At 45.1% G+C, this 24076-nt stretch overlaps 1 protein-coding gene across 4 annotated transcripts in view; it reads left to right on the top strand.

Annotated features, from left to right (window-relative positions):
• Positions 1-5106: 5106 nt before the first annotated feature.
• GPR50 (G protein-coupled receptor 50) overlaps positions 5107-24076 on the top strand; it is a 55988-nt gene continuing 37018 nt past the window's right edge. For 2 of the 4 annotated variants that reach the window (XR_001521322.2, XM_015626097.2), the window contains exons 1-2: positions 5108-5298; positions 5653-5739. Coding sequence is in view for 3 of the 4 variants with exons in the window: in XM_015626097.2 (XP_015481583.1) it covers positions 5124-5298; positions 5653-5739 (262 nt within the window). In the remaining variant the exon portion in view is untranslated. Of the gene's footprint in view, positions 5299-5420; positions 5528-5652; positions 5740-24076 lie in introns of those variants that run through there. The other 2 variants (XM_015626099.3, XM_015626098.2) reach the window with 2 other exon arrangements.

Here is a 24076-nt window from a genome sequence, read left to right as displayed (position 1 = left end):
ACCTTCAAGTTTGAGATGGGGGAAAAAATGGGATATTTGAAAAGGTGAGTCAGCCTCAAAATCATTCTTAAATCTCATATTGGAACAAAGGAAGTGGTTTGATGTTGCATCCCAAGGCAACATTGATGGCATCATTTATTCAGGGTGAAAAAGAAATACAGAGTTTTCCTTCTTTTCCTTTTTATTTAGATTGCAGCATTAAGCAGTTAGCTGAATTAACAGGCCTGTGTCCATGGCTTTCACAGTGATTAACAGAAAGGCCTATTCTGAGCGAGCGGGCAGCGCACACTGTGTCAGGCTGCTGCTCTGGGCACAAAGAGGGGAAGTGGCAGAACACAAGGTTATTAGTTTATCTGGAGTTTCTAGGCAAGCACAATGCCAAAAATAGAGCCACTTGTTTGTTGATCTCCTCTGCAATGGCAGTTCAGGACAAGATCCTGCATTCATCTATTGCTGAAGCAGCCAGTGCTGTTTTTCCCAGGACTGGGATTCTCTTATGGCATGCACAGTACAACTGTGTTGCCTTTGCATATATAGTTGCACAGTCCAAATGTACGAGAGAAAAGTTTGGGAGAAAGTAACAACTGCTGTATATGTTTGTCTAGAGAACTGCAGGTGGATAATGGCGATTCCTCTATAGGTAATGGTTTGGAAATAACTCTGCCTCCTGGCCACATGCTGGATATAAGGGCAGAATTGAGATAAGAGTGGGGCAGGGAAGGTGTTTGCCCTTATTTTTATGCTAGTAGTCATTATGCATGGCAGGACTCATTTACTTATTTTAGCCATGTTTGTGGGCTCAGTGAGTCTTAGACTGCGTCAAGGAATGAACCTCCACTATCTGGGCTCTGAATCAGAATCTTAAACAAATAAAATGGACTGTGCTGGAAAGGCACATACTGAAGCTTTCCACTGGCTGAGCACTGCATCTTTGTGGCATTCAGCACCTGTAGGCTACTGGTATCAATATGGGAGGCAGCAGAGACCTCTACACTCTCACCCAGCCTGTTCAGGGGTGGAGGAAACCTGCTCTGCCCATCACCAGGAGCAGCCATGCAGGAGCTAAAGAGTATGCGGGGAAGGATTTATCAGCCTCATTTCTGCTTATGTGTTTCTCCCGAAGGCCATTGCTTGAGTCAAAATGCCCAAGCACTGAGAAATTACAACTTTCATTGCCTGCTGTTTTTGCTAGAAATAAATATGAGTATTTGGTTAGGCTAGTGTGATAGAAGAGAGGTTCAGCTTCATTCAGCATTTTTGTCCAGCAAGTGTAGATCTGGGGAACAGAGCAGGTGTTTGGTGGGACATGGGCAAGGGAGACAACTGAGGGTTACTGTTTGGGGACCTCAGTGTCAGGAGAGACTATAAAACTGCCTTTGCAGCTCATTGGGGGTTATTTTCAGTGAGAAAACCATTAACCTGCTACTGTGCCACCTGCCACTAACCAGACACCGTGGTTCTGGTGTCTGCTATCAAAGATGGCTTGCCTGCACCCTGTCTGCAACTGAGACAGGCAGCATGGAAGCTGACGCTCTGATTTTGTATCTCTCTCCTTTCTTTTCATGTCTCCTCCCTCCTTTGAAGTGGGACGCCAAGACACCTTTGAATGAGCTTGTGTTGGAATCCTGAAATTTCCAACCTGGTATTCCTGATCCAGTACTAACCTATCTGTTCCAGCAGGTGCCCAGGGGGCCACTAATTATTTTTGGTAAGCATGAGGAGTTCCTCAGGTCTGGCTAAAAGGAATGGGTATGTCACTGTCAGTAAACACGCTTAGTCAAAATAGCAAGAAAAATTTGCCTTAAATATGCCAAATTCAGTATAGTAGTATTTGTGGAAAACAGCTATTATCTTTGTATATTTGACAAAAGTTAATTGTCTCTGTGTATTAAAACTATTACTAATACTAATCAGTGTAGTAATCAGCCTGTCCCTGTATAGAAGGGAAAAAAATTCTTCATTTATAAGTGATTCATTAAATAGCATTAAAGCTGTCGCTGAAGACAAAATAATCTTTTTAGAGGACTCAATGTAGGTAGAAGGAAGATTAATGCCTCAATTATTTTTCAATTATGTAAGCTTCCATTTATTAAAGTATACTTGGATTAACTCTTACTAAACTGTGTGCCCTGGTAGGTAGAGTTGGGAAAAGGGGCCAAAAGGGGTTTTGTGCCATTGGACACACTCAGTAGCATCACCTCTGCTAAGAGATGCTCCGCACAGGGCTGCTGTGATGGGCACAGCAGAAGAATGCCAGGCACTACTCCTCTCAGCCTCCCTGCTGGCAAAACTGTGACAATTTTGCACAAGGAGTATGCATTTATAGTGCTTAAATATTTTGCACTGATTACACTCTACTTGATCGTCCTGTTTGCATGCATGTACCTGCTCTCCTGGTGTAGTTCAGGTACTGAAGGGTTCTGGCTTCTCACCCTAATTCAGGTGCCTTTTCCTGCGAACACATTCATAATCTTTGCACAATGAAATTAGCCTAAATTCTTCTAACACACTGGAGATACTCTTATTTCATCATGATTTATGTCAGCAGTTCTGGTAAAGTGTAATTAAAAATATCTCATCGATACCTCTACCTTCACTTTTTTTCCCTTGCCACTGCTTCCTAGAGTGCTTGCCTTGTGTTAATTGGAGAAGTGAAGAGTCGATTTAGCAGGAAGGTGGGAGAAAACAGCCTGAAGATCATTCATCTAAATCACCCCAGTAATGAAAACAGTTGCTCACTACATCTATCATAATTTCTTCTATGATTCTTACAGAAGATTAGTTGCTGCAACTATGCAGATGCACACATGCCTGGTAGAGCTCTGCAGACATGCCAATCTAGGGCAGTAACTCCAGGCTGCGGAATAAGACTGCTTTTTGCAAGTATAAATTACACACCAAAAAAAGTGGTCAGATAAAACCACTTTTTATGTTTTTCCAGTTGCATTCATTTCATGAAATGTTATACCCCCTTTACCTCACATTGTTGTGTGAGCAAAGCTTTTTTAAGTGTGAGGCCAAAATCTTTTTTGGGTAGCTTTGGTGCTATTGCCAAGACATTTGTATGTAAAGTTCAGGTCCTTTGAAGTCATATCATAGTTCTCCACAGCTGAAACACACCTGAGAGCATCTTAAAAAATGTTGCAAAACTGACAGAGAAGAACAGAGTGAAGGTGAAAGGTGCTGAAAGGATATATCCATGGGAGTTGACCTTACTCCTGCCTGCAGGTATGTCCTGAACAGAGCAGCTGAGAGTCCATGAACAAAATTAATTGGTTTACACAGAGAAAATATTTTCAAAACTATGCAGAATTCAGTGCAGAGTGTCAAAAGGAAGCCAAAATAAGCTATATATCAAACTAAAATGCTGTCTTCAACAATTCAAGAATGCAGGATTTCGTTAATTTTCTTTAAAACCCTCTTTTTTTCTTTTTTTTTTTTTTTTTCAAAATTGAGTGCTCACCAGTCATGGGGAAAAGGTAAAAAGACATTTAAAGTGGGTTGGCTCAGCAAGGTTCTAAATGCAGATGCAGAGCTGGCTCTGACCCTAGGCCAGCAGGCCAGGGCAGACCCTGTTTGCTGCTAGACTCTGCTATGCCTTGCTGCTGCTTGTACTCTGCTGCCAGGGAATGAGCCACCAAAGGCTTTGCTTTTTGCTTTGTTATTGACTCCAGGCAGTTGTAAAACCCCCATGACGGGTTGTGACAGAACCTTAGTGTTTGCTTGGACACTTTGACCTGCACACAGAGGAGTGGCTTTGGGCAGAAGCCAGAGGAGGTGGTGCTGGACAGCCTAAGCATGCCCCTGCCCTCCGTCCGGCCCATGGCTGATGCTGAGCACCTCTGCTATGAACACAGGCCACTATGAGAGAGGTGGGGTTGTTCAGCCTGGAGAAGAGAAAGTTTCAGGGACACCTTATAGCACCGGTCCCTAAAGGGGCTACAAGAGAGCTGGAGAAGGGCATGGAGCAATAGAACAAGAGGGAATGGCTTTAAACTGACAGAGGGGAGGGATTTAAATTAGATATAAGGAAGAAATTTTTGACTGTTGAGGATGATGAGGCCCTGGCACAGGTTGCCCAGAGCAACTATGGATGCCCCATCACTTGAAATGTTCCGGGTCCAGTTGGATTGGGCCCTAAGCAACCTGATGTTCCTGAAGTTGTCCCTGCCCATGGCATGGGGAATTGGAACCGAATCATCTTTAAGGTCCTTTCCAACTCAAACCATTCCATGGTTCTATAGTATCCCTATTTTCTCTTTTCTGATTTTGTTTTCTAAACAAAGCTGAGAGCTCATGTGGTTGTGTGTAACCACAGTCTGACCACAGTGATTTGGAGTCCTCTTACTCCTGCTCGTGTGGAATAAAGCACAGAAGGTGCCTGGAAGCCCCAGCCACGGGGCTAGGCTGCGGGAGCTGGATATCCTGGCTACGGGAGCTGGTTATCCCGATTGAGGGAGCTGGATATCCCGGCCGAGTGCTGTTTTCCTGCAGCTGAGAAGCCTCTGAGCGAGGGGGCTGCTGAGCTTACATAACTGCTGGGGCTTCTGCAAGTGCACACGTTAAAACGGGTAAAAAGCATTAACAGAAAGCGAATGGTCTTATTCTGGAGTAATTGGTTGAAAAAGTCCCTGTGGGGATGGGCTTGCCTGAGTGGTGGCTGCCCGGGAGCTGAGCCGCGGAGCAGTGGGAAGCAAAGGCACCGGGAAAGGCTTCAGCGACTCGAGGTGCGAAACTTCGCCTTGTAATCTCTTCTTGCCGGCACCTCTGCCCGAGGGCGGGAGCCGGGCGATGTCCCGGCGGCAGCGGAGGCTGGAGGGGTGTCGGTCCCTCCCGGAAGGCGGGGAGGGGCTGCAGGGCCAGCGGCTCGAGCGGAGACCCCCGCCCGCCCCGCGCTGCCCGGCGCCGCCGCGCGGTGGCGCCATCGGCCCGGAGAGCGACTCAGTGCCCCGCCGCACACCGGACACCCTCGGCGCGGCCCCCCCCCCCCCCCCCGGGCAGGGCGGTGGCACTGCCGGGGAGGGGGCGGTGGTCTCACCCCAGGACGGGACGGGGCCGGGGGCTGAGAGCTGCCTTCGGGGCGGGAGGAGGAGGGGCCGTGGCAGTGGCGGGCAGAGGTGCATATGGACCGGCTGGGGAGCAACGGGAGCTGCCCAGGCTGCCGGCTGGAGGGGGGCCCGGCGGCGGGAACCGCCACCGGCCTGGCGGCCGTGCTTATCTTCACCATCGTAGTGGACGTACTGGGCAACGCGCTGGTCATCCTCTCTGTACTGCGGAACAAGAAGCTCCGCAACGCCGGTGAGCGCGAGGCGCGCGCGGGGCGGGCGTGAGGGGCGGGCGGAGTGGAGCGACCCCGCACCGCGCCCCGGGCTCGCCGCCCCGGCCCCTCATAGCACCGTTGCTGGCGGGGCGGGAGCCCGCGGGGGGCGGCGAGAGCAGAACCGCAGTCCCGCACCGGGGTGGTGAGGGCACCTCCGCTGGGGAGCCCCGGCTCCGATGTGCCCCGGCCAAGGGCTCCGAGCTGCCGGTGAGCTGAAGTAGTGCCCGCCCTCTCTGGTGACCGGGCTGCCGCCGGGTTCTCGGCTCACTCTGTGCCCGTCCCGTCTCTTTGCTGCTGCTGTCCTCCGACTTTTCAAAACTTTTGTCCCCCAGAGGCAGCTGCAAACGGAGGAGCCAGCTCAGGTAATACCCACGTCTCTTCAGCCGACCCGCGCTGGGAGGAGCGGGGCAGAGGCGCAGGTGAGGACGACTCCGAGTGCCGCGTCAGGTGCTGAGCAAGAGTGTTCGGGTTTTTAAGACTAGTCCAATTCAGCACTGTAAACTTCCTTTTGTGTTCCAGTGTTTTAGTATTTTTTTATAAATCTGCTATGCTGAAAGCGGAGTGAAGAATTTACATGTTTTACCCGTTAGGGTAATTTGGAAGTCTGCTTTGTAGCCTTATGTATGGACGTCCATTTTTAATTAATCTAGGAAAATTGTTAAACTGATATTATTCAGTATTTTTAAGAAGGCTGTATTGTTTGAGTGTGTAAATGTCTTTCCTTCAAAGTCTTGTTATTTTAGCAAAGAATAGTCCTGGATATCAGTATTAATAGAGAACTTATACTGGATATAAGTTGCTCTGTAAGTTGCTTTAAGTAGTCTGTGTAGTACTGCATAGAGTATGCTTTTCAGAGGACTATATTACAGTCTGCTTTTATAGAGAGAGGCATAAAATGACCTTCAGTTTTATAGCTTGTAAAATGGCTTTAATGAAATGCCTGTAGTGTTTATGATGTGCAAGCTTTTTGAGATGCTGATGTCTCACTGTCTCTCTGAGTCTTCTGTAAATAAGCAGTAACTCAACAGGGTTTAGTAAAAGTACCTAATGGATAAGGCTGACAGGACAATTTCACTCCAGTGCCTCTAACATTTGATTGATTTATTAATGATAGAAAGCACAGAAATGGCCATTGGCTTGGGCAGGCACTGAATGCAGTGACTTCAAATAGTGAGTTGCTTTTTAACTGGTACTTAAAACACTGCGCATAGCAGCCACAGTACTCAGACAAGCTGTACTGCGTTTATGAGAACCTGCAGTATAGTTGCAAAAGGTATTTGCTCTTCTCTTCAGCTTTGCTTTAAAATGTGGGTGCTGCAAGCTTGTAATCAGTGGTTCTGGGGAAGAAAAAGAAGCACCCTGCCCTTCTCCCCAGGATAACTAGCTGTTTATGTTATCTGGCTGCAAGCAGATTAGAAGCTATTAACTGCTTTTATTACCTTTCAAATCACTGATCACTCGAATGCATTTCATGTTTTAAGACTGCCTCCACTGTGAGTTGAGTTAAAGCGAAAGTTAAGTTGAGTTAAAGTGAAAAAGATCAGCTTTTTGTTGAAGTGATCACAGAGATATTTTCCAGATCTTAGTCCTCGTCAGTATCCTGTTGTCTGGTCTTTGTACAAGCTGTCGCTGTGTACTAATAAAGTCAACACAAGTGCAAACAGTGCTAACCTTCCTGATTGGAGGGAAGATGGCTCTTGTTGTGCACAGAACTTTAGTGTGACTAGTGGGGGATTCAGCATGACAGACTTTGAAGCAGTGGTAAGGTGGTAAGTCCCAAGACCCGTCCTGTTTTGTTCACCTAGCATTGTTCCTCCTTCTGTCACAGCCTAAACTGGGAATGCCTGTGATAAATCACGAAGGGGTTCAGCAGCAAGAGGGTGAGGTGGTCAGGCCACTGGTGGTGGTAAAATGTCAAACTTGCATTGAGGTGTTGCCATCTTGTGTTGCTATAAAGATCATATGTGCTTAGGGTATTCAGACAATATTGCATCTCTCTGTTTTGGGAAGCCAGCCTCCCTGGACTCAGCACAAAATGTCAGGGATCTAGCTCAGTTCATGCTTCTTCTGACATGTGAGCAGCTACATGAATGAGAGGGGCTCATCTGGAACCCAGCAGCCAGGTTGAAGTCCTTTGGACAAAGTTTATCTGCTCATGTGCAAATATATCCTAAGCCAGTTCAATGAATGAAAAGGGCACCTGTGATGGTTGCGTCAGATCTTGGCAAATCCTGGAAGGACCAAGTCCTCCGTTTCTGGAGCAAGCTCACACAAGGTCATCCAGCTGGAGCTAAAACTGTAATGTCAGGACAAGCTGGATTCAGGCTGGGATATATAACTGGCACTGCTTCAGTAGCTGCAGTGGGTGATCACTCTTGTGAGGATGGGGCTTTTGGTCCATTCCCCTGGACATTTCTGGAGAACTTGTCACTTCAGTACAGCTACAACAGCATATAGCTACAAGAGTATGACTGTTGGGCAGCATCTCACATCAGCATTTGCCTGGAACTGAGCAAAGAGGAGGTGAGTGGTGCCTATGAGCAGAGGAAGATGGGATTCACTGAAAGCCCCAGGGGTCTTTTGTGGTAGACAGTTCACATCCACAGCTTACTGTTCAGTCAGTCATGCTGGACAACTTCTGGTGTTAGGCTTTCCTGCATCCAGCTACCTGGACACTTGGAAATATTTGTTTGGTCAGAGAGGTTCAAAAAAAGTTCCAGGCTTTGGTCTATATGTCCACAGTGCAGGGCAATGACATGATTGAGGGTTAAAGGTGTGAGGAATAACCCTGCTCCTCTCACAGGAAGGATGTCTATATGTTTTTATGGGAGGGTTGAAATTTTTTGGCAGCTGAAAACTTTGACAAACCTGACCAGCCTGCTTTTGTGCTGGGCACTGGGAGAGTTGGGAAGAGCTTGCTCTTTCAAGAGAAATCACACTCTTTCATATCTTTTTTCATCACACTCTTTTCATATCTCAGACATATCTTTCCATCTTTGAAGGTATAATGTAAGTTGATGTGTCCAGTGCCATTACTGGAAGGCGCTCAGAGTGCTGAGCACAGATTAGGAGCCAAGTAAGAAACAATGATAGTGAGCCGTGTATAATGTGGCATGTGCGGCATCAGGACCAGCCAAAGGCTGCTGGCATGGCTGAGTTTACAGCTTTACATTCCGGTTCTGGCCAGCTTTACAAGTGTGAAAATCAGCTCTAAAACCAGACAATATTTTTCAATGAGTTAGCCTGCTCCCTAGGCAGAGGCTCTGGCAATACCCTTCTCTAGTTCTTCTGAACTCACTGCAAGCTCAGGCTCACAGCCATGCATTCCTGGAAACCCATGTCTCCCAGAAGTACTGCCTGGAGCTTTGTGTGCAGAGAAAAATTTCTGCGGCCTCACTGGCCTTTTCACTCTTGGGAACCTCATCTCTGGGGATCCAAAACCTCTATAGGGGCAGGCAGTGCAGGTACAACTCCAATGAGGTCATCGGGCTCAACTGACTTTTAATCCTCTTGGATATACAGTATACACAGCTGTTCGCATAGTGGGAGGGATTTTGTTCTTGAGCTGTCACCCCAGCCTAAGTCGGGTGTCACACAGAAGTCTGTATGTATTACATCAACACTGCTACCTTTGTCAGCCAAATGAAAACTCTAAGAAGAAATACTAGATCTGTTTGACAAGCCCTCCAGCCAGAAAACTGTGTTGACTAACAGGAGTTGTGTTTCCATCACTGAGCACGGGCCACTCTCTGGCCTGTTGGGAGCATGGGCAGGGTGACCAGCCTGCACTTCCTGGGTCAGTTGTTTGCCCTCTAGAAATATTGGCACTGTGCTAAGTTTTTGTTTGCTTGAGCAGGGTTTTTTATTTATTATTCCAAGACCTCTGGAACTTCCTGGCTGGCCTGGGATACACTTCTGGTTTGGTTTTTTTCAAAGTCAATGTTAGCAATTTGGGTGAGCTCCTTCATAGGCTCTGAGTCCAGGTTTTCTCATTACAGATGTGAAGGATGGTTAGCAGATGGTGTTGGGGATCTTCCCAACTTGATTCTCAGAGAATTTTGCTATAGCTGAGATTTAAGTCATCCTTATTTGCAAAGATAAAAAGAAATGGTTATACTTTCTGCATCCTTTATATCATGATACTTTCACTGTACTTTTTTAGCATCATGCCTAATGTATTGATAGATTGTGCTTTTTTCCTGATAGACCTATTGCTTCTAGGTTTTTAAAATATCTTTTAGCTTTCTTAATAAAATGTGTTGAATTCTATAGAATTTGCTCTAATATTATAGTGTATTTCTGCTTTTTTTTACTTTTTTTTTTTTTTAAATTTGGCTCTTAAAATTTCCTACTATAAACCAAGTAATTTTTTTTTTAAATGTACTGCTGCTTTTCTTGGTGGAAAAGAGAGCTCTACTAAGGCATCTTTAAACATCCTTCAATAAGCGTTGTCACACTTACTTATATTTAGGGGTTTTCTCTCAGTTATTTTTGTGTCTGGTTCTTTCTAGTTTTGTGAAACTGACCTTTAGGAGATGGTTTGTACGGTGTTCTGTTTCCTTACCTCAAATGTAGTTGGGAACTGTGATTGGTTTTCTTCCAGCTACTGCAAGATTTCCTTGTCTTAGAAAGCTATCTATTATATGTAGGTGTTGAGATTTTTTAAATTATTTTTTTAGCACCACAAACCCTCCAACATCTGCCATAAGCCTGAAATTACATCTCCTCTTGCTGTATATTGTGGGTAGATGCTTCAGGAGCTGCTCATCCGTTCCACTGATTCACTTGTCTACAGCAAACTCCTATCAGTGATGCTGATGTACCCAGCCCATGGCCCCCTGAAATGAGCGGGGGCCCTGTCACAGGTGGCTGGGCTTTCCAGGGGGGCTCTGCTGAGGCCAACAGGCTGTTTGTTGGTTAAACAGTAAGAAGGTTGTTGGCACTCCTGGGTCTTCCCCACCTGCTGGGTCCTCTGATGTGGAAGGGTGGCACCCAGTACCCCCTTGCCCTTCAGCAGGGATGGGCACCTGGCTGGGCTTTCCAGGGGGGCTCTGCTGAGGCCAACAGGCTGTTTGTTGGTTAAACAGTAAGAAGGTTGTTGGCACTCCTGGGTCTTCCCCACCTGCTGGGTCCTCTGATGTGGAAGGGTGGCACCCAGTACCCCCTTGCCCTTCAGCAGGGATGGGCACCTGTGACATCAGAGGGGAGAGCTGCTGACAAATGTCTCAGCTCTTGAGGGGGACAGTCCATGCCACTGGTTGCTTTTAGCTTTGCTACTGATGCACCAACCGGTTGGTGATGAATTTGCCATATCAAGCTGACTGCTAGTGTTCCCCGCTGTGCTGCCAGCAATGGGAATGGTACCTGCAGTGTTAAGGCTGCTCCATAGAAGCCTGGCTGGGGCTGGAGCTCAGCACAGTGAGGGCATGGGGTGCAGAGAAGTCTTTGAAGCTGGGGATGTCCCTCTGCTGCAGCCCTATGCTCCTGTGGCTCTGCAGGTGGGTGCTGGAGTGGGGCTGCTGGCTGGAGGAGGTGGGAGAAGCAGGAGTGACAGTGGGATGAAACCTGTGAGAAAGTCAATTTGGATTAAGGTGAAGTGTGAACTTTAGCTGTAATAGGAGTATTAAGAGGAGAACAGTCTTGACCTGTCTTTTCCTAGAAGATGTCTTGCACAGTGAGACACAGAGACATAGCATTTGTTCAGGCTGTGTTGGAGCCGCAGGCACAGCCCCATGGCTAAACTGATTTGGAGAGGTCTCTGATGGCATCATCTTCACATTCACCTGCTCCTGCATTGGTGAGGGTTCAGGCTGGATTCCCATCCAGGCTCTGGCACATCCCTCCTTCCAGCAATGCTGCTCTGAGCTTCTCCTGGGCTGTGTCCAGAGTGCCAAGGAGGAGGCTCAGGCACTGTCTTGCTCCAAGTGGCATTTGTGGCTCCATGCTGTGCTGCTCCCATGCTGTGCTTCCAGAGCTCTGGAGGAACTGGCAACTCACCCAGGCATGAGCAGCTCCTAAGTTGCTTTGTAGCACAGTTGCTACAGAAATATTTCTAAATTGGTCCCTCATGCAGTTCCACTGAGGTTCCCAAGGGGATTCCATCCCATCAGCTCTGTGAGGTCAAAGCTTCCAATATTTGGATTTATTTTTTTCTTTTTCTTTTTTCAGAGGAAAAAGTCTTTATGTAGATGCAAGTATTTTTAGGAACCCTGGATCTCAGGAGCCCCTTTGTGAAGCTCTGTGTAACTCCCAGTACAAATTTTTGCTCCTCCCACTCTCAGTCATTTGCTCCTCCCACTGGAGCAGGACTTGAACACGACGCTGTAAGTCATGGACGTGTGGCTGGGGAATGGAGTTGGAGTACTGCTAGTCACTCAGGAAGTCAGCAGTGCTTAGCGTGCATTCATGTGTACCAGTGGTTTGGGAGCCAGATGGTATGTGGTCAAGTGATAAATAGAAGTGATAAATTTGAGAGGAATGTCATGGTTTGACACTGACCCAGTGCTAGGCACTCATGATAATCTTTTGTTCACCGTCCCCTGCTGCAGCTGGGCAGCGGAAAGGGAAAAAAACCCCAAAACTAACGCTTCATGAGTGAGGTAAGGACTGGGAGAAACACTTCAAGGACAAAATATGCTCAACTTATGGTTGCAAAGTGAATTTATTACTAACAGAGTCAGAGGAGGATAATGAGAAGTAAAATAAGCCCTTAAAACACTGCTTCCCCCCAGCCCCTCCTTCCTTCCCACTGACAGTGCAGGGAGGCAGGGCATGAGTATTGTGGTCAGTTCATCACTGAGATTTTCTTCCACTGCTCCAGGAGAGCAGTCCTTCCCCTGTGAGGCCATGGGATCCCTCCCACAGAGACCATTAGGCCTACCACGCCTGCTGCAATGTGAGCTCCCCCACAGGCAGACTGCTGTCCTCCCAAAACTGCTGCAATGTGGGTCTCTGCTTTCATGGGGTACAGTCCTCCAAGGACAGGCTGCTCCAGTTGGAAGAAGGAGCCCTCTCCCTCCACTGGATCACAGCCTTTTCCAGACATCCTCCTGCTCCGGCTTGGGCAGCTCTCCCGTGGCCTGCGGGTAGATCTCTGCATCCCCCGTGGATCCCCATGGATGGGGGATATGCAGATGGGCATAACTGCTTCAGCATGGTCTTCACCAGAGCCTGCTGAATTCCCCACTCAGCAGCAGTAACTGGAGCACCTCCTCTCCTCCTTCTCCACTGACCCTGGTGTCTCCATGTTGTATTCCCTCACATGTTCTCACCTCCTCCTCTGACTAGAAGCAAAACCTGTGACTTTTTGATTTCCTTCTTATATATGTCATTACAGAGGCATTACCAACCTCTCTCATTGACCCAGTTTCGGTTAGCAGCATGTCCATCTTCAGAGCCATCAGAAATTGGCTCTGCTGGACATGGTGGAAGCTTCCAGGAGCTTTCACAGGAGCCATCTTTGTGGTCCCCCTGCTACCAAAAATCAGGCTGTGCAAAACCAATACAGTGAAGAATCAGGTTTCTACTAGAAACAGTAAGTCTGGCATCTCTGAACTGATGAATACTTGTTTTTGCAGTGTTTGACAAAAATTCTGTTGCACATGTAGCTCTCTATACAGTTACCCACAAATTAGTTGAAACAAAAATCCTGTTATTAGGCAGATTTGTGTCTTGTATCATGTAAAATAACACCCTTCCTCCCCAGACAGCCACCCTATGGGCAAGAGAGCAAGCCATGTTCAGCACAGTGCTGAGCTCCTGTTCTTCCTTTCTCAATCCCTCCAAGCCGTGTGCCTTTCCCTGTCTCTAGCAAAGGCTCTTCTTTTCTGCCCAAAGACCATTGCTGCCCAAGGACTTGATGTTCCTGAAAGATCTGGAGAGTCAAGTGCTGGCATAGATAATGACAAATAATTAATTGCCTTGTAGACAGTCCTTCAATATGAGCTGGAACATATATCAGGAAGAGGGAAGGTGGGCATATATGCGCAAAGTAACAGTTCCCTGTGATTAATTAAAAGGCTTAGAAAGAAAACTGTCATGTCATTGCCTATAAATAAAATGGAAATTAATGCAGAGATGGATTTTGTATGCTTTTCTCTTTTTTTCATTTTGTTTGCATTTTGTTTGCCTTTGTCTCTCTGTGCAGGATGTTTAATTCCTTCCAAGTCCCACAGCAGAAAGAAGGGATGGAGGAGGGCAGGACAGTCCTTAGGAGAATGCTAAGTCCCACAACAGTCATATCCCAATCTGATGGGACTGCTTTTTTTGGAAGATGTAAAAGGAAACCTGTGGTGTAGCTTTCTCATGTTTAACTCTCCTCATTCCTGAAAATTGGAATGAGAATTAGTGAGTCCCTGTCTTATGAGACTATCCCCTTGATGTCTTATGTTGAGAGGCCTCAGATCTTGTTTTGTTGAACAATCCCCAGTATCACCCTTCAGATGTGATGTTGACAAATGCTGCGGTATCTGTAGGGGACTGAGTTCCAGCAGCCCAGAGTCCCACCTGCCCTGAATCCCTGCTTGTCCTTTGACATGGATGCAATGCTTCTGGGCCTGGGGCAGGAGGATGCACAGAGGGTGAGGGAGGAGGGGGATAAGTGGGAATGCTAATGGACTGGTGAGAATCTCGCTGCAGCAGAAATTGTAATGGGATGTACCAAGCACAGCAAAAGCAAGTTAGAGTGAGCAGTGGGATCCTCTGACTGAGCTGCACCCCTTCCCTATCCCAAGAGGAAAGGTGGGGAAGAGCTGGAAGCTCTTCCTGTTGCAGACATTCATGTTTTGCAGTAAGGGTAGGCAGGCTCAAGAGACCCTCGTGCTTTCTAGGAGCAAACCTCAACCCTGTGGTGCTGAGCAGGCACACAGCCTGCAGTTCCCACGTGCTCTATGAGATATAACTTAAATGGAGTTTAACATATTTCATCTTACTCTTGGTCCATTGTCTGGCCTTCAGATCTCAGCTGTGAGTTTTATTTCTGCAGATACTGCAGTCGAAAATAGACCAAATTGAATCTTAATGGGACGGGTGAAATCCACAGCAGAGTTGCATTTGGATACATTAGGATATGGAGCCCTGGCCTATGCTGCCCCAGGGAGTGCTACCTGGCAGCCAGGAGGGAGGGAGCAGCCTTCCCAGTGTCCACAGCTGGCTGCATGAACTGGGATGGGGGCACAGGGCTTCTCTGGTGGCTTTAGCTCAGTCCTACTTGTGAGGAGATTCAGAATGAGCGATTTAGGAAAAGGAGATATTTACCAAGTGGTTCAGGATTTTCCAATTACTTCTGCAGAGTAACTAGCTTTCTTTCCTGTGTGTTGCAGGGTGAGGAGACCCTATTCCTTTAGGTGATCACTGCAGCTTAAGCTATCCCTGGACTTGCATACTGTCTTGGGTTACAATGCAAGATGGAACCAGAAGTATGTATTTTATTACCATCTGTTAAAACCAGGTGGGCCAGTGATCTTTATCTCTTTTATGACCCATCCCTCGTAACTGGGGGATACCAGCTGTTAAAACCAGTTGGGGCAGCGTTCTTTTCCACTACCCATCCTCCCTTCATATTCATCCCTTCATATATATATTAACAGGATATCTTCTGTTAATGGGCCATTGAGTCTCACTGCATGACTGATCATGTAAATCATCCCACTGTGAGATGCACCACCCAGGGGGAGGAACCAAGCATTCCCACCTGGATATCATCAGCGACTCAGAACACCATAGTCTTTCTTCACTGGATTCTAAGAGGAAAGACCAGACCCATCTATACTATCACTGTACCTTCAGAAGAGAACTACACCCTTCTATGGGATAATTGCTTCAACAGAACCACACCTTCAGGAGGAGTGCAGCCACCATTTAATCAGACTGCTACTAACACTCTGCCCACCAGGGTGTCAGGTTGTATTCTGACTCTATCAGTGTGTTGGTTTTTTGTAATACTGCATTTTTCTTTTTACTTTAATTTCCTTAGTAAAGAACTGTTATTCCTATTCCCATATCTTTGCCTGATAGCACTTTGATTTCAAGATTATAGTAATTTGGGGGAGGGAGGTGGTGGCGGGTTACATTTTTTCCATTTCAAAGGAGGTTTCTACCTCCCTTAATAGACATCTGTCTTTTCAAACCAAGACACATACAAACATGGCATAGGAGGGTTTGTGGAGTGAGTGAATGGCAGGTAGAGAAGATAAGGGGGAGCAGAAGACTGGAGTCCTGGTGCCTGGGTATGGATTTGGGCTGTGCTTTTAGGGTAGAAGTACTGGAGACTGGGAGATGATCTGTGGTCAGGGCTGGTTCTTCTATAACCTACCCAATCCACCTGCTTGTCTCCTGCTTGCATCTGCCAGCCAGTGTCAATGGTGACAGCCATCCAGATCTCACTATGTCAGTTCTTTTGCCCTCAGTCCCACCTGCAGACTGCTGAAATACCTCTGCCAAGCCTTTTTAGTGGCTTGCATTTGCCCTCCCAGTGCATTTGTCAGCACCAGGCTTTGGGGCTTCCATGGGCTGATGGAGGGTCCCTGGCTCAAAGGAGAGCAGGGTCAGGATCAGAAGGAAGGATCCAGGCTTGCCTGGTAAGGAAAGGGCTGATGGGAACTGTGTTTTTAAGGCACACTGATGGAGGAGGGAGGCATGTGAGTCTCGTGTTCCTGAGGGAACAGTGAGACAGGGATGGCAGCATGGTAGCACTTCCCTTGTCCTGCTGTCAGTTTTTCTTGGCTGGTTTCTAGGAAAATGGATTATACCACATTCAAAATATTCACTACTGGATTTAATAATACTTCAAAAATAACTTAAATGTATTTCTTTCATAAATGGTATTCCATGGAAATCCTTTCTGTTTATCTGCTGGCATTGCCAAGCACATACTCCAAAGCCAACATCCAAGTAAGTCATTGCTTTTTTAAACAAAATGGGAGAACAATAGCCTGTGTCATTAGCCTGGGCCCATGCTGTCTGAGGACAAGGGCTGTGTGTTGTGTCATTCCCTACTTGCAGCTTTTCCCTGAAGTTGTCTGGGTCATAGGTCTGTGTTGGCACTCCCAGAGGTGCCTCAGAGAGCAAAGACCAGGCTGGGCAGTCTCCCTCTACTACTACACCTTTACCAGCTGAGTTTGTTCTTCAATCTCAGTACCTCTAGAAACAGTTCTTCAGTTTCTACATGTCAAGGTCCTCCCTCCTCAAGTTGGAGATGCTCTGGAACTTTCTGAACAGTGTCTCAATTGTGGAATGCTGGGAAGGTGGTGAGATCTCTCAACACTGACTTTACGGCTTCTCTGCAGAGCTGACATGCGCCAGCCCAAATAACAGCAAACCCCAGGACCTGTGACTGATTGCCTAGCCAAGTGAAGTAGCCCAGCCTAACAGCATCCCCAGGACAGTCCTGTGGCTTCTGTGTGTTCAGAGAGGAGGTTGGAACTGAAATTCTGGAGGAGTTTGGCTAGTGGTGCCATGAGGATGTGGTCATAAGGTGCATTAGCTTTACCTCAAGTATAGTAAACACCCTTTCCAATTCCTAGTGGAGAGATTGAAAGCAAGTCATGACAACATAGAATATTCCTGGAAGAGGTTTCCAGTAGCATTTAGTGTAGTATGGAGTTGCCAAAGTTAGTATTCCTGTTTTTCTCTCAAGCTCCCCTCTCACCTCTGCTCTTCTGACTCCTGGTGGAAGTCAGATCATGCTCACACTGGCAGGATCTGTTAATATCTGACAGAAAATACCCATCTCTTCTGAGTTTGGCGCCATTAACTTATTTACAAGTGGTCAGTCTATCTCAGCACCTCAATAAACAGCAGTAGCAAAGATCAGAATTCACAGAATGGTTTAGACTGGAAGAGATGTTTAAAGGTCATCTAATCCAACCCTCCTTTATGGAGCAAAGACACCTTCAACTAGATCAGGTCACTCAGAGCTCTGTCCAACCTGGCCTTGAATGTTACAGGAATGGGGCCTACCACCACTCTGGCCAACCTGTACCAGTGGCTCACCATTGTCATTGTAAAAAATGTTTTCCTAATATTTAATCTAAGTACACCCTCTTTTAATTTAAACCTATTACCTCTTGGTCCTAGTGCAACAGCCCTTGCTAAAATGTCTGTCCCCATCTTTCTTCCAGACATCTTTAGGTATTAGAAGGTGCTGTAGGGTCTCCCTGGAACCTTCTCCAGACTGAACACACCCAAAGCTTTTCTTTCATAGGAGAGGTGTTCCAAAATGAAGATAAGTTGAAGAGTTAGCTGTCCTCTGCTTTCCATCACTAGTTCTGCCTGTTTTCTTTCTGGCTTTTCCAAAAATATTTGCAGCATCTCTGGAGTTTTCAGTGCTCTGCTTTGCAGGGATGAATTAGACTGGAATGAAGTATACTGGTGCCTTTATGTAGAAGTACATGTTGTCAAGGCAGAGATTATATGTTGGCTTTTTCAAGGGAAGACTAAAAATGAAAAAAAAAAAATTTCTGCTGTACCTAAGATGTGAGCATTAAGTCAGTGGTGAGCTCTGCCATTATGGCTTGTGTCTTAAACAGTCTTTCTTCCAATCAAAAGTGATTAGTCAAAATTAAATGGACTAAGTGGAAAACTTGCTGACAAAACACTTCAAGAGTAGGTGTAGCTTATAGGCACCAAAATAGTCAGACCTTACAGTACGGATTGCAAACTCTGCTTCTGCCATGCTCATCCATGGGAGTTTCTGTAGGGAAGACAGAAGTGTGGTGTGAGTACTTGCAGAAAAACACGGGTGTGATGGGAGAAGGAGGGATATGCGTGAAACAGGATGGATACTTGTGGTGGGAGAGGCAATTGCCTTGGAAGAAGCAATCCTGTCTGAGGCTGAGAGTTACTACCATGGCCAGCAGTCAGACCAAGGAGGAGCAGCAGGAGTCATGGCGCTGCTGTTCCTGACAATGCACATATTTGCAGCTTCTGCAGATGGTCCAGCTGCATTCCTTGCTGAGATACATTTGGGCCCACAGCAGTTCAACAAACCCTGCCTGCTGAAAGGTGCCTGACTTCATGGCACTACTGACCTAGGTTAGGAGGATCAAACATTTTGGCGAATGTACTGGTCTTCTGGTCCTTCAGTGATAGAATCAGAGAATGCTTTGTTTTGGAAGGGATTCTAAAGATCATCTCATTGCAACCCCACTGTCACTGGTGTTACCCTCATAGGAAAACAGATTTTTTACGCCAATGCACTCTTGTTCCTCACAGATGCTGATGAGCCAGTTCCTAATGACCTAAGACCTTGCTGGGGACTCAAGAAGGCCCTGTTTTCAGAACAGCTGCAGTGAACAAAACATTCCCTGCCTTGTCTAGACTCTCATGGAAAGGCTGTTTCTAACAGCCTTGTTGCCCTTCTTTGGACACAAATCACTTGAACAAATACTTGTACAGCTCTGCTCTAATAGAAAGATAGTTATTTTGCAATCATGCTAAAACAAGACTGTATAAAATTCTTCTGATTTTGGACCTTTTGTCCTTACTGGTGCCGACTTTAAAGGTGAGGTCTCTACTGAAGTGGCCTTGAAGTGGCACAGAAATATAACAGGGGAAGCTGTTGTAGAAGTTCCCTGCAGTGTTGGCAAAAGGACAGTCTGAAGTTGAAGTGTTCTTAAGTGGCAAAAGAGATGAAAGTAGCTTTGGCTTGGATACAGCCCCTTTCTTAGGCCTCTGCCTGTGATCTGTCTGGCTGTGTGCTTGTCAAAAATGGTTTTCAGTTTCCTGTTGTGGAGGGTGTGAGTAGTTAGAAAGCCCTTGTGCTGGCTTTCTGGGCAGCTATGAACAAACCCCGATGCTATTGATATCCCTCCCTCAAAACTGAGCCTGGTAATGTTTGTTCTTATCTTTCACCCTTGTGAAAGGAAGACAGAAGATGTAATTTCTTTATGATGATGACAAGCTGCGGACTGTAACAAGAGCCTCCTTTCCAGGGGACTGCTGCCACACCAATACACTTCAGACAGACTATGTGCTGCTTTCCCTGTCTTAGACAAGGAGATTTTTACGGCTGTGGTACCTGAAAGAAGCTAAGATGTGTTTGTGTCCATCTCTCCTGGTTTCAGCTGGGATGGAGTTAATTTTCTTCCCAGTAGCTGGTACAGTTCTGAGCTTTGGATTTAGAATGAGAATAGTTGATAACATACTCATGTTTTAGTTGTTGCTAAGCTTGAGTTAGTGTTTACACTAACTGACCCCAACCGGCCAAAGGGATATTCCAGACTGTATGGTGTCATGCTCAGCCTATAAATTATGGGGAAAGCTGGCCATGAGCTGCTGCTCAAGGGCTGGCTGGGCATCAGTTGTCAGGTGGTGAGCAATTGCATTGTGCAATCACTTGTTTTGCATATTCTAATTCTATTATTATTATTATTACTTCCATTTCTGTGCTATTAAACTGTCTTTTTCTTAACACGCAAATTTTACCTCTTCCCCCTCCCATTCACTCTCCCATTCCACTGGAAGGAGATTAGTGAGCAGCTGTGTGGTGTTCGGTTATTTGCTGAGGTAAACCATGACACCATCCCATCATCTGGTTTACTTTATTTCTGTCAGAAGTGCCCAGTTTGCATTTTAAGTGCTGCATCAGGGATAATGGTTCTTCCTTGTGAGAAGTACTGGTGGTAGGATGTGAGACCTATAGATCACCTGCCTGTGGAACTATAGTTTCCCCTCACATCATATTGGTTTCTTTGTCTCATTCTTTCTCCCTTCATCTAAAATTATTATAGATTTTAAGTGCATTTCCAAGCTGTGAAATGCTACTGACATTCAGAAACTCTCAACCTCCAGCACCAAGAGCACAATTCTTTTGCATTTTCTATCAAAAAGTGTATTATAACTCATCAGTCCAGTAACACCTAACTTTCCAAATGTTTATGGGTTGTTTAAATATATTAAGTCTATGAATTCAAATGGTAGATATCTGCTAATGTATAAGATCTGTTCCTTATGCCTCTTGTACTTCCCTGCCTTCCTCACAATTCTACTGTATTAATTTTTTCAGGGACTAACAATGTCTGCCTGTAATTATGTTGGGAGTATCTTGAGAAGTAAGAAGCCAGATAAAATTCAAAGCAGGACAAGACAATCTTCACATGGATTTTGAAAGTGCTGCAAGATAGTGCATTAAAGAGATCAAGCACATCTGCTTTTTCCCTTTCCCTTCTGGGAAAGGGAAATGGCCTTCTGGGCCGTCTGGGGAGTAAATGGCCTGCATTAAAACAGTTTAACAGAACAACAAAACACAGCTAGTTTTAAGCAACAAAAAGACAGAAATAGAGCAAGAGGAGTCCAAAATTAATTTGTGAAGCAGCTTGTTGCCTTCTGAATCATTGTTCAGAAACATAAGCCTTTGCCTATGTGAATGGATTTATATAGGGTTTAAAAGGAAAGGGTGAGATCAAGTCTGGTGTTTAGGTTTGCCTGCCATGCGTCTTCATCTCAGTCACCCTCTCCTGTGGCACTCCCATGGAAGTAGGCCAAGAGAGTTTCACTCGGGGAAGCAATACAAAGACAATGAGCTGAGTTTCACATATTTGCTCTCTTCTGCCAGTCTTCTTCCTTAATCTCTGAACATTCCATGCACAATCTCATCTGTAATTACAGCCTCATTGGAACCTGACAGTGTGATATCTATTAATTACTTGCTTGATATTTATTTATTCATATAGCTTTTATCTATGTTGAAAACCAGATTTTTATTTTTGATTGTTCAAAATCAAGTGTTTAAAAACCACACAAGACCAACCCTGTTCTCCCAGGCACTCATACACCAACATGAGTGCATTGTGTATCTTGTCATCTTATCAAAAGTTGCAACTTCTAAAAAAAAGGTAAATTGGTTTATCAGTGATTCTAGCAGCTCAGGCAAGGGTTTGTATAAACAGATGCTTTAAAGGCTAAAGGGACCAAACAGGGTTGCATGTTTCACTGTTGTTCTAAGACAATGGAGATACAGCCAGCCAAGTTATTTGAGCTGAACAGTGGACTTTTTGCATACTAATTGATAGGCTAATGTTTTCTTGAAATGTGATGGTTAACAAAAATAATGATTGCATCTCTAAGATACCAATACATCAGAGAATCATAGGATTGTTTAGGTTGGAAAAGACCTTCAAGATTCAACTATTAACCCAGCACTGCCATGTTCATCACTAAACTATGTCCTAAATGCCACATCTACATGTCTTTTAAAACCCTGCCAGGATAATGACTTTACTATGTCCCTGGGCAGTGTGTTCCAGAGGTTGGCCACCCTTTTGGTAATGAAATTTTTCATAATATTCAATCTAAACCTCTCCTGAAGCAACTTGAGGCCATTTCCTCTTGTCCGTTGCTTCTTACCTGGGAGAAGAGACCAACTCCGCCTGGTACAACCTCCTTTCAGGCAATTGTACAGAGTGATAAGGTCCCCCTTGAGCCTCTTTTTCTCCAGGATAAACATGCCCAGCTCCCTCAGCTGCTTCTCATCAGACTTGTGCTCCAGACCCTTCCCCAGCTCTGTTGTCCTTCTCTGGACACGCTGCAGCCCCTCAATGTCCTTCTTGTGAGGGACCCAAAATTGAACTCGGGATTCAAGGTGGGGCCTCACCAGTGCCCAGCATATAGGGTCAATCACTGCCCCATCATTCTAGCTTATGGCTTTATGTAATTCATGTTTGATTTAGATTCTAATTTTCCACACCAGCGGGCAGCCATCATTCAGAAAAAAAAAGTTGTAAAATAGGAAATGCCTCTTAACATACATGTGACTTCAACTCCTGCTCTGAATAGAGGAAAGGAGTATAATAGGGAGCAGGTGTTTCTCTGCCGAGCTTTATACATACTTGACTGTGATGCTTCTTTTAGAAATATTTCCCTCTCCACAGAGCCAAGTAAAAACTGTCATCCTGAAAACTATGAACAATTAAGAAATTCCAACATGGAAATTTCAGGAGAGGGAACAGCATATGACCTTTATAAAGTAAAGTGCTGTAAGCACTGTGGAGAACAAACAACTGTATTTGGTTCCTGGCAACATCTTTAAAAATTCAAATATGAAGTAGTCCAAGAGGAGCTGGTTGTAGAGCTCTGTACAGTATCAGTGGTGTAGTCTGTTTTTTCTCCAACACCTTAAAGCTAGAACTTTGGCAGTAATTCAGTAAAAAAGTAAATTTTAATTTCACAGTGGTCAAAAAAGTGTCATTTCTTGACAAAAGTGTATCTGGCCATATTTTAAAGACTTTTTCTCTTCTTCCGTGGCTAGTTTTGATTAAGACCTTCTTTGCAACAATGCCGGTAAAACCAAAGCTTTTATATGTCAGAAAATGGAGAAAGGTCCTGCAGATTTATTAGCAAAGCTGGATGTATTTTATTAACACTACCATGGGGAAGTCTGATCCTGATTTATTTGCAGAAATTTCACAGTTTGGCAGTGCTATCTGGCAGACTTCCTCTTGATCTTTAATTGACTGAATATTAGGATTGGCCTGAATAGAAAGCTTTGTTTGAATGGGAACTTCAGCTAGAACCTGTGAACATTTTTGAGAACCTGAGGCACAGAGGTAAATGTTAGAGTTTAGAAGAAACCAGTGGTTCCTGATCAATGCAGTTAGTGTTCTAATTCATGTATTTGTTAGAAATAGAACTTTTCCAAAAGCTTCTGTCTAAATTTAAATGGACTGTTTATAGCAACAAGCCAGTAATACAATATACTGAGTAAAATGTGCTGACTATGTGAAGCAAACAGGCTTCTTAAGCCATGAATAAATAACTGGTTAAATCAACTTGCACTAAAAATGGTGACCATTTAAAGAAAATGTAATTCAAAGTGTTTCAGAATTTATAATAATAATTACAGTCATAATCACCAGGAGGCAATGTTTTTTTCCCTTGGTGGTAGAGGAAACCTTAGTAATGTAGGACTTCTTTTCTAGATATAAGGCTCTAATTTCCCCAGGACAGTTATATCAGACGTGTGCCATTGTATGGGATTATTCCCCTCTGCCAAATGGGGAAAGGCAGGGAAGGATTACAAATTTGGCCCTGTATATTGTTTTAGGAAGCGAATGGTTTTGACTCTTTAATTTCTGTACTATGGGGAATTGCCATGTCCAGATTTGGGTTTTGGTGTTTAAAATTGGAACAAAAAGTCAAATTTCACTGCAGACTGGAGGTCTGGAGGTCGATTGCAGTTTGTCAAAACACTCTATTACTGCTGAAAAATGTAAATGTGCATATAAGGTAAAATGGAACTTTTCCATGAGGCAGGTCCTTCTGGCAATGGTGGTACAGGGCATGGGACCAGATGACCCTCAGGTCTGCTTTGATGTGACTGTTCTCAGGCTCAGTGTTCATCAACCCTTTGGTCTCCATGAGGTATGAGAAAACGCAGACCTCTGTGGATTAATTTAATATGGCAAATACTGACCTTATTTACCTGGCTTTCTGAAAACTTTTTGCTTCTAGTGGCACTCAGAAAGTCAAAGCAATTTTTTATAGAGACCTGAAAATGCAGGGCACTGATCCAAAAGGAAAACAAATAAAAATGTAAGCTTTCAACAGCTCTGTGTATTGCAACCTGTCGTGGTTTTAAACCAGTAACTAAAGAAATCACTTATTTCTTGTTGTGAGATATGGATTAAAACAAGAGCAAAACAGGCTTAAAACTTAAAAGGAATAAAGACAGTTTATTAACAAACTACAAGAATAAGAACACTAGAGTAAATTTCCAGAAAACCCCTTCTTTTACATTTTTGACCATTTCTTTGTACACAT

This window comes from Parus major, chromosome 4A, assembly GCF_001522545.3.
Source record: "Parus major isolate Abel chromosome 4A, Parus_major1.1, whole genome shotgun sequence".
Classification (NCBI taxonomy): Eukaryota; Metazoa; Chordata; class Aves; order Passeriformes; family Paridae; genus Parus; species Parus major.
Note: the sequence above shows the minus strand (reverse complement) of the source record. Positions and strands in the feature narration are given on the sequence as shown.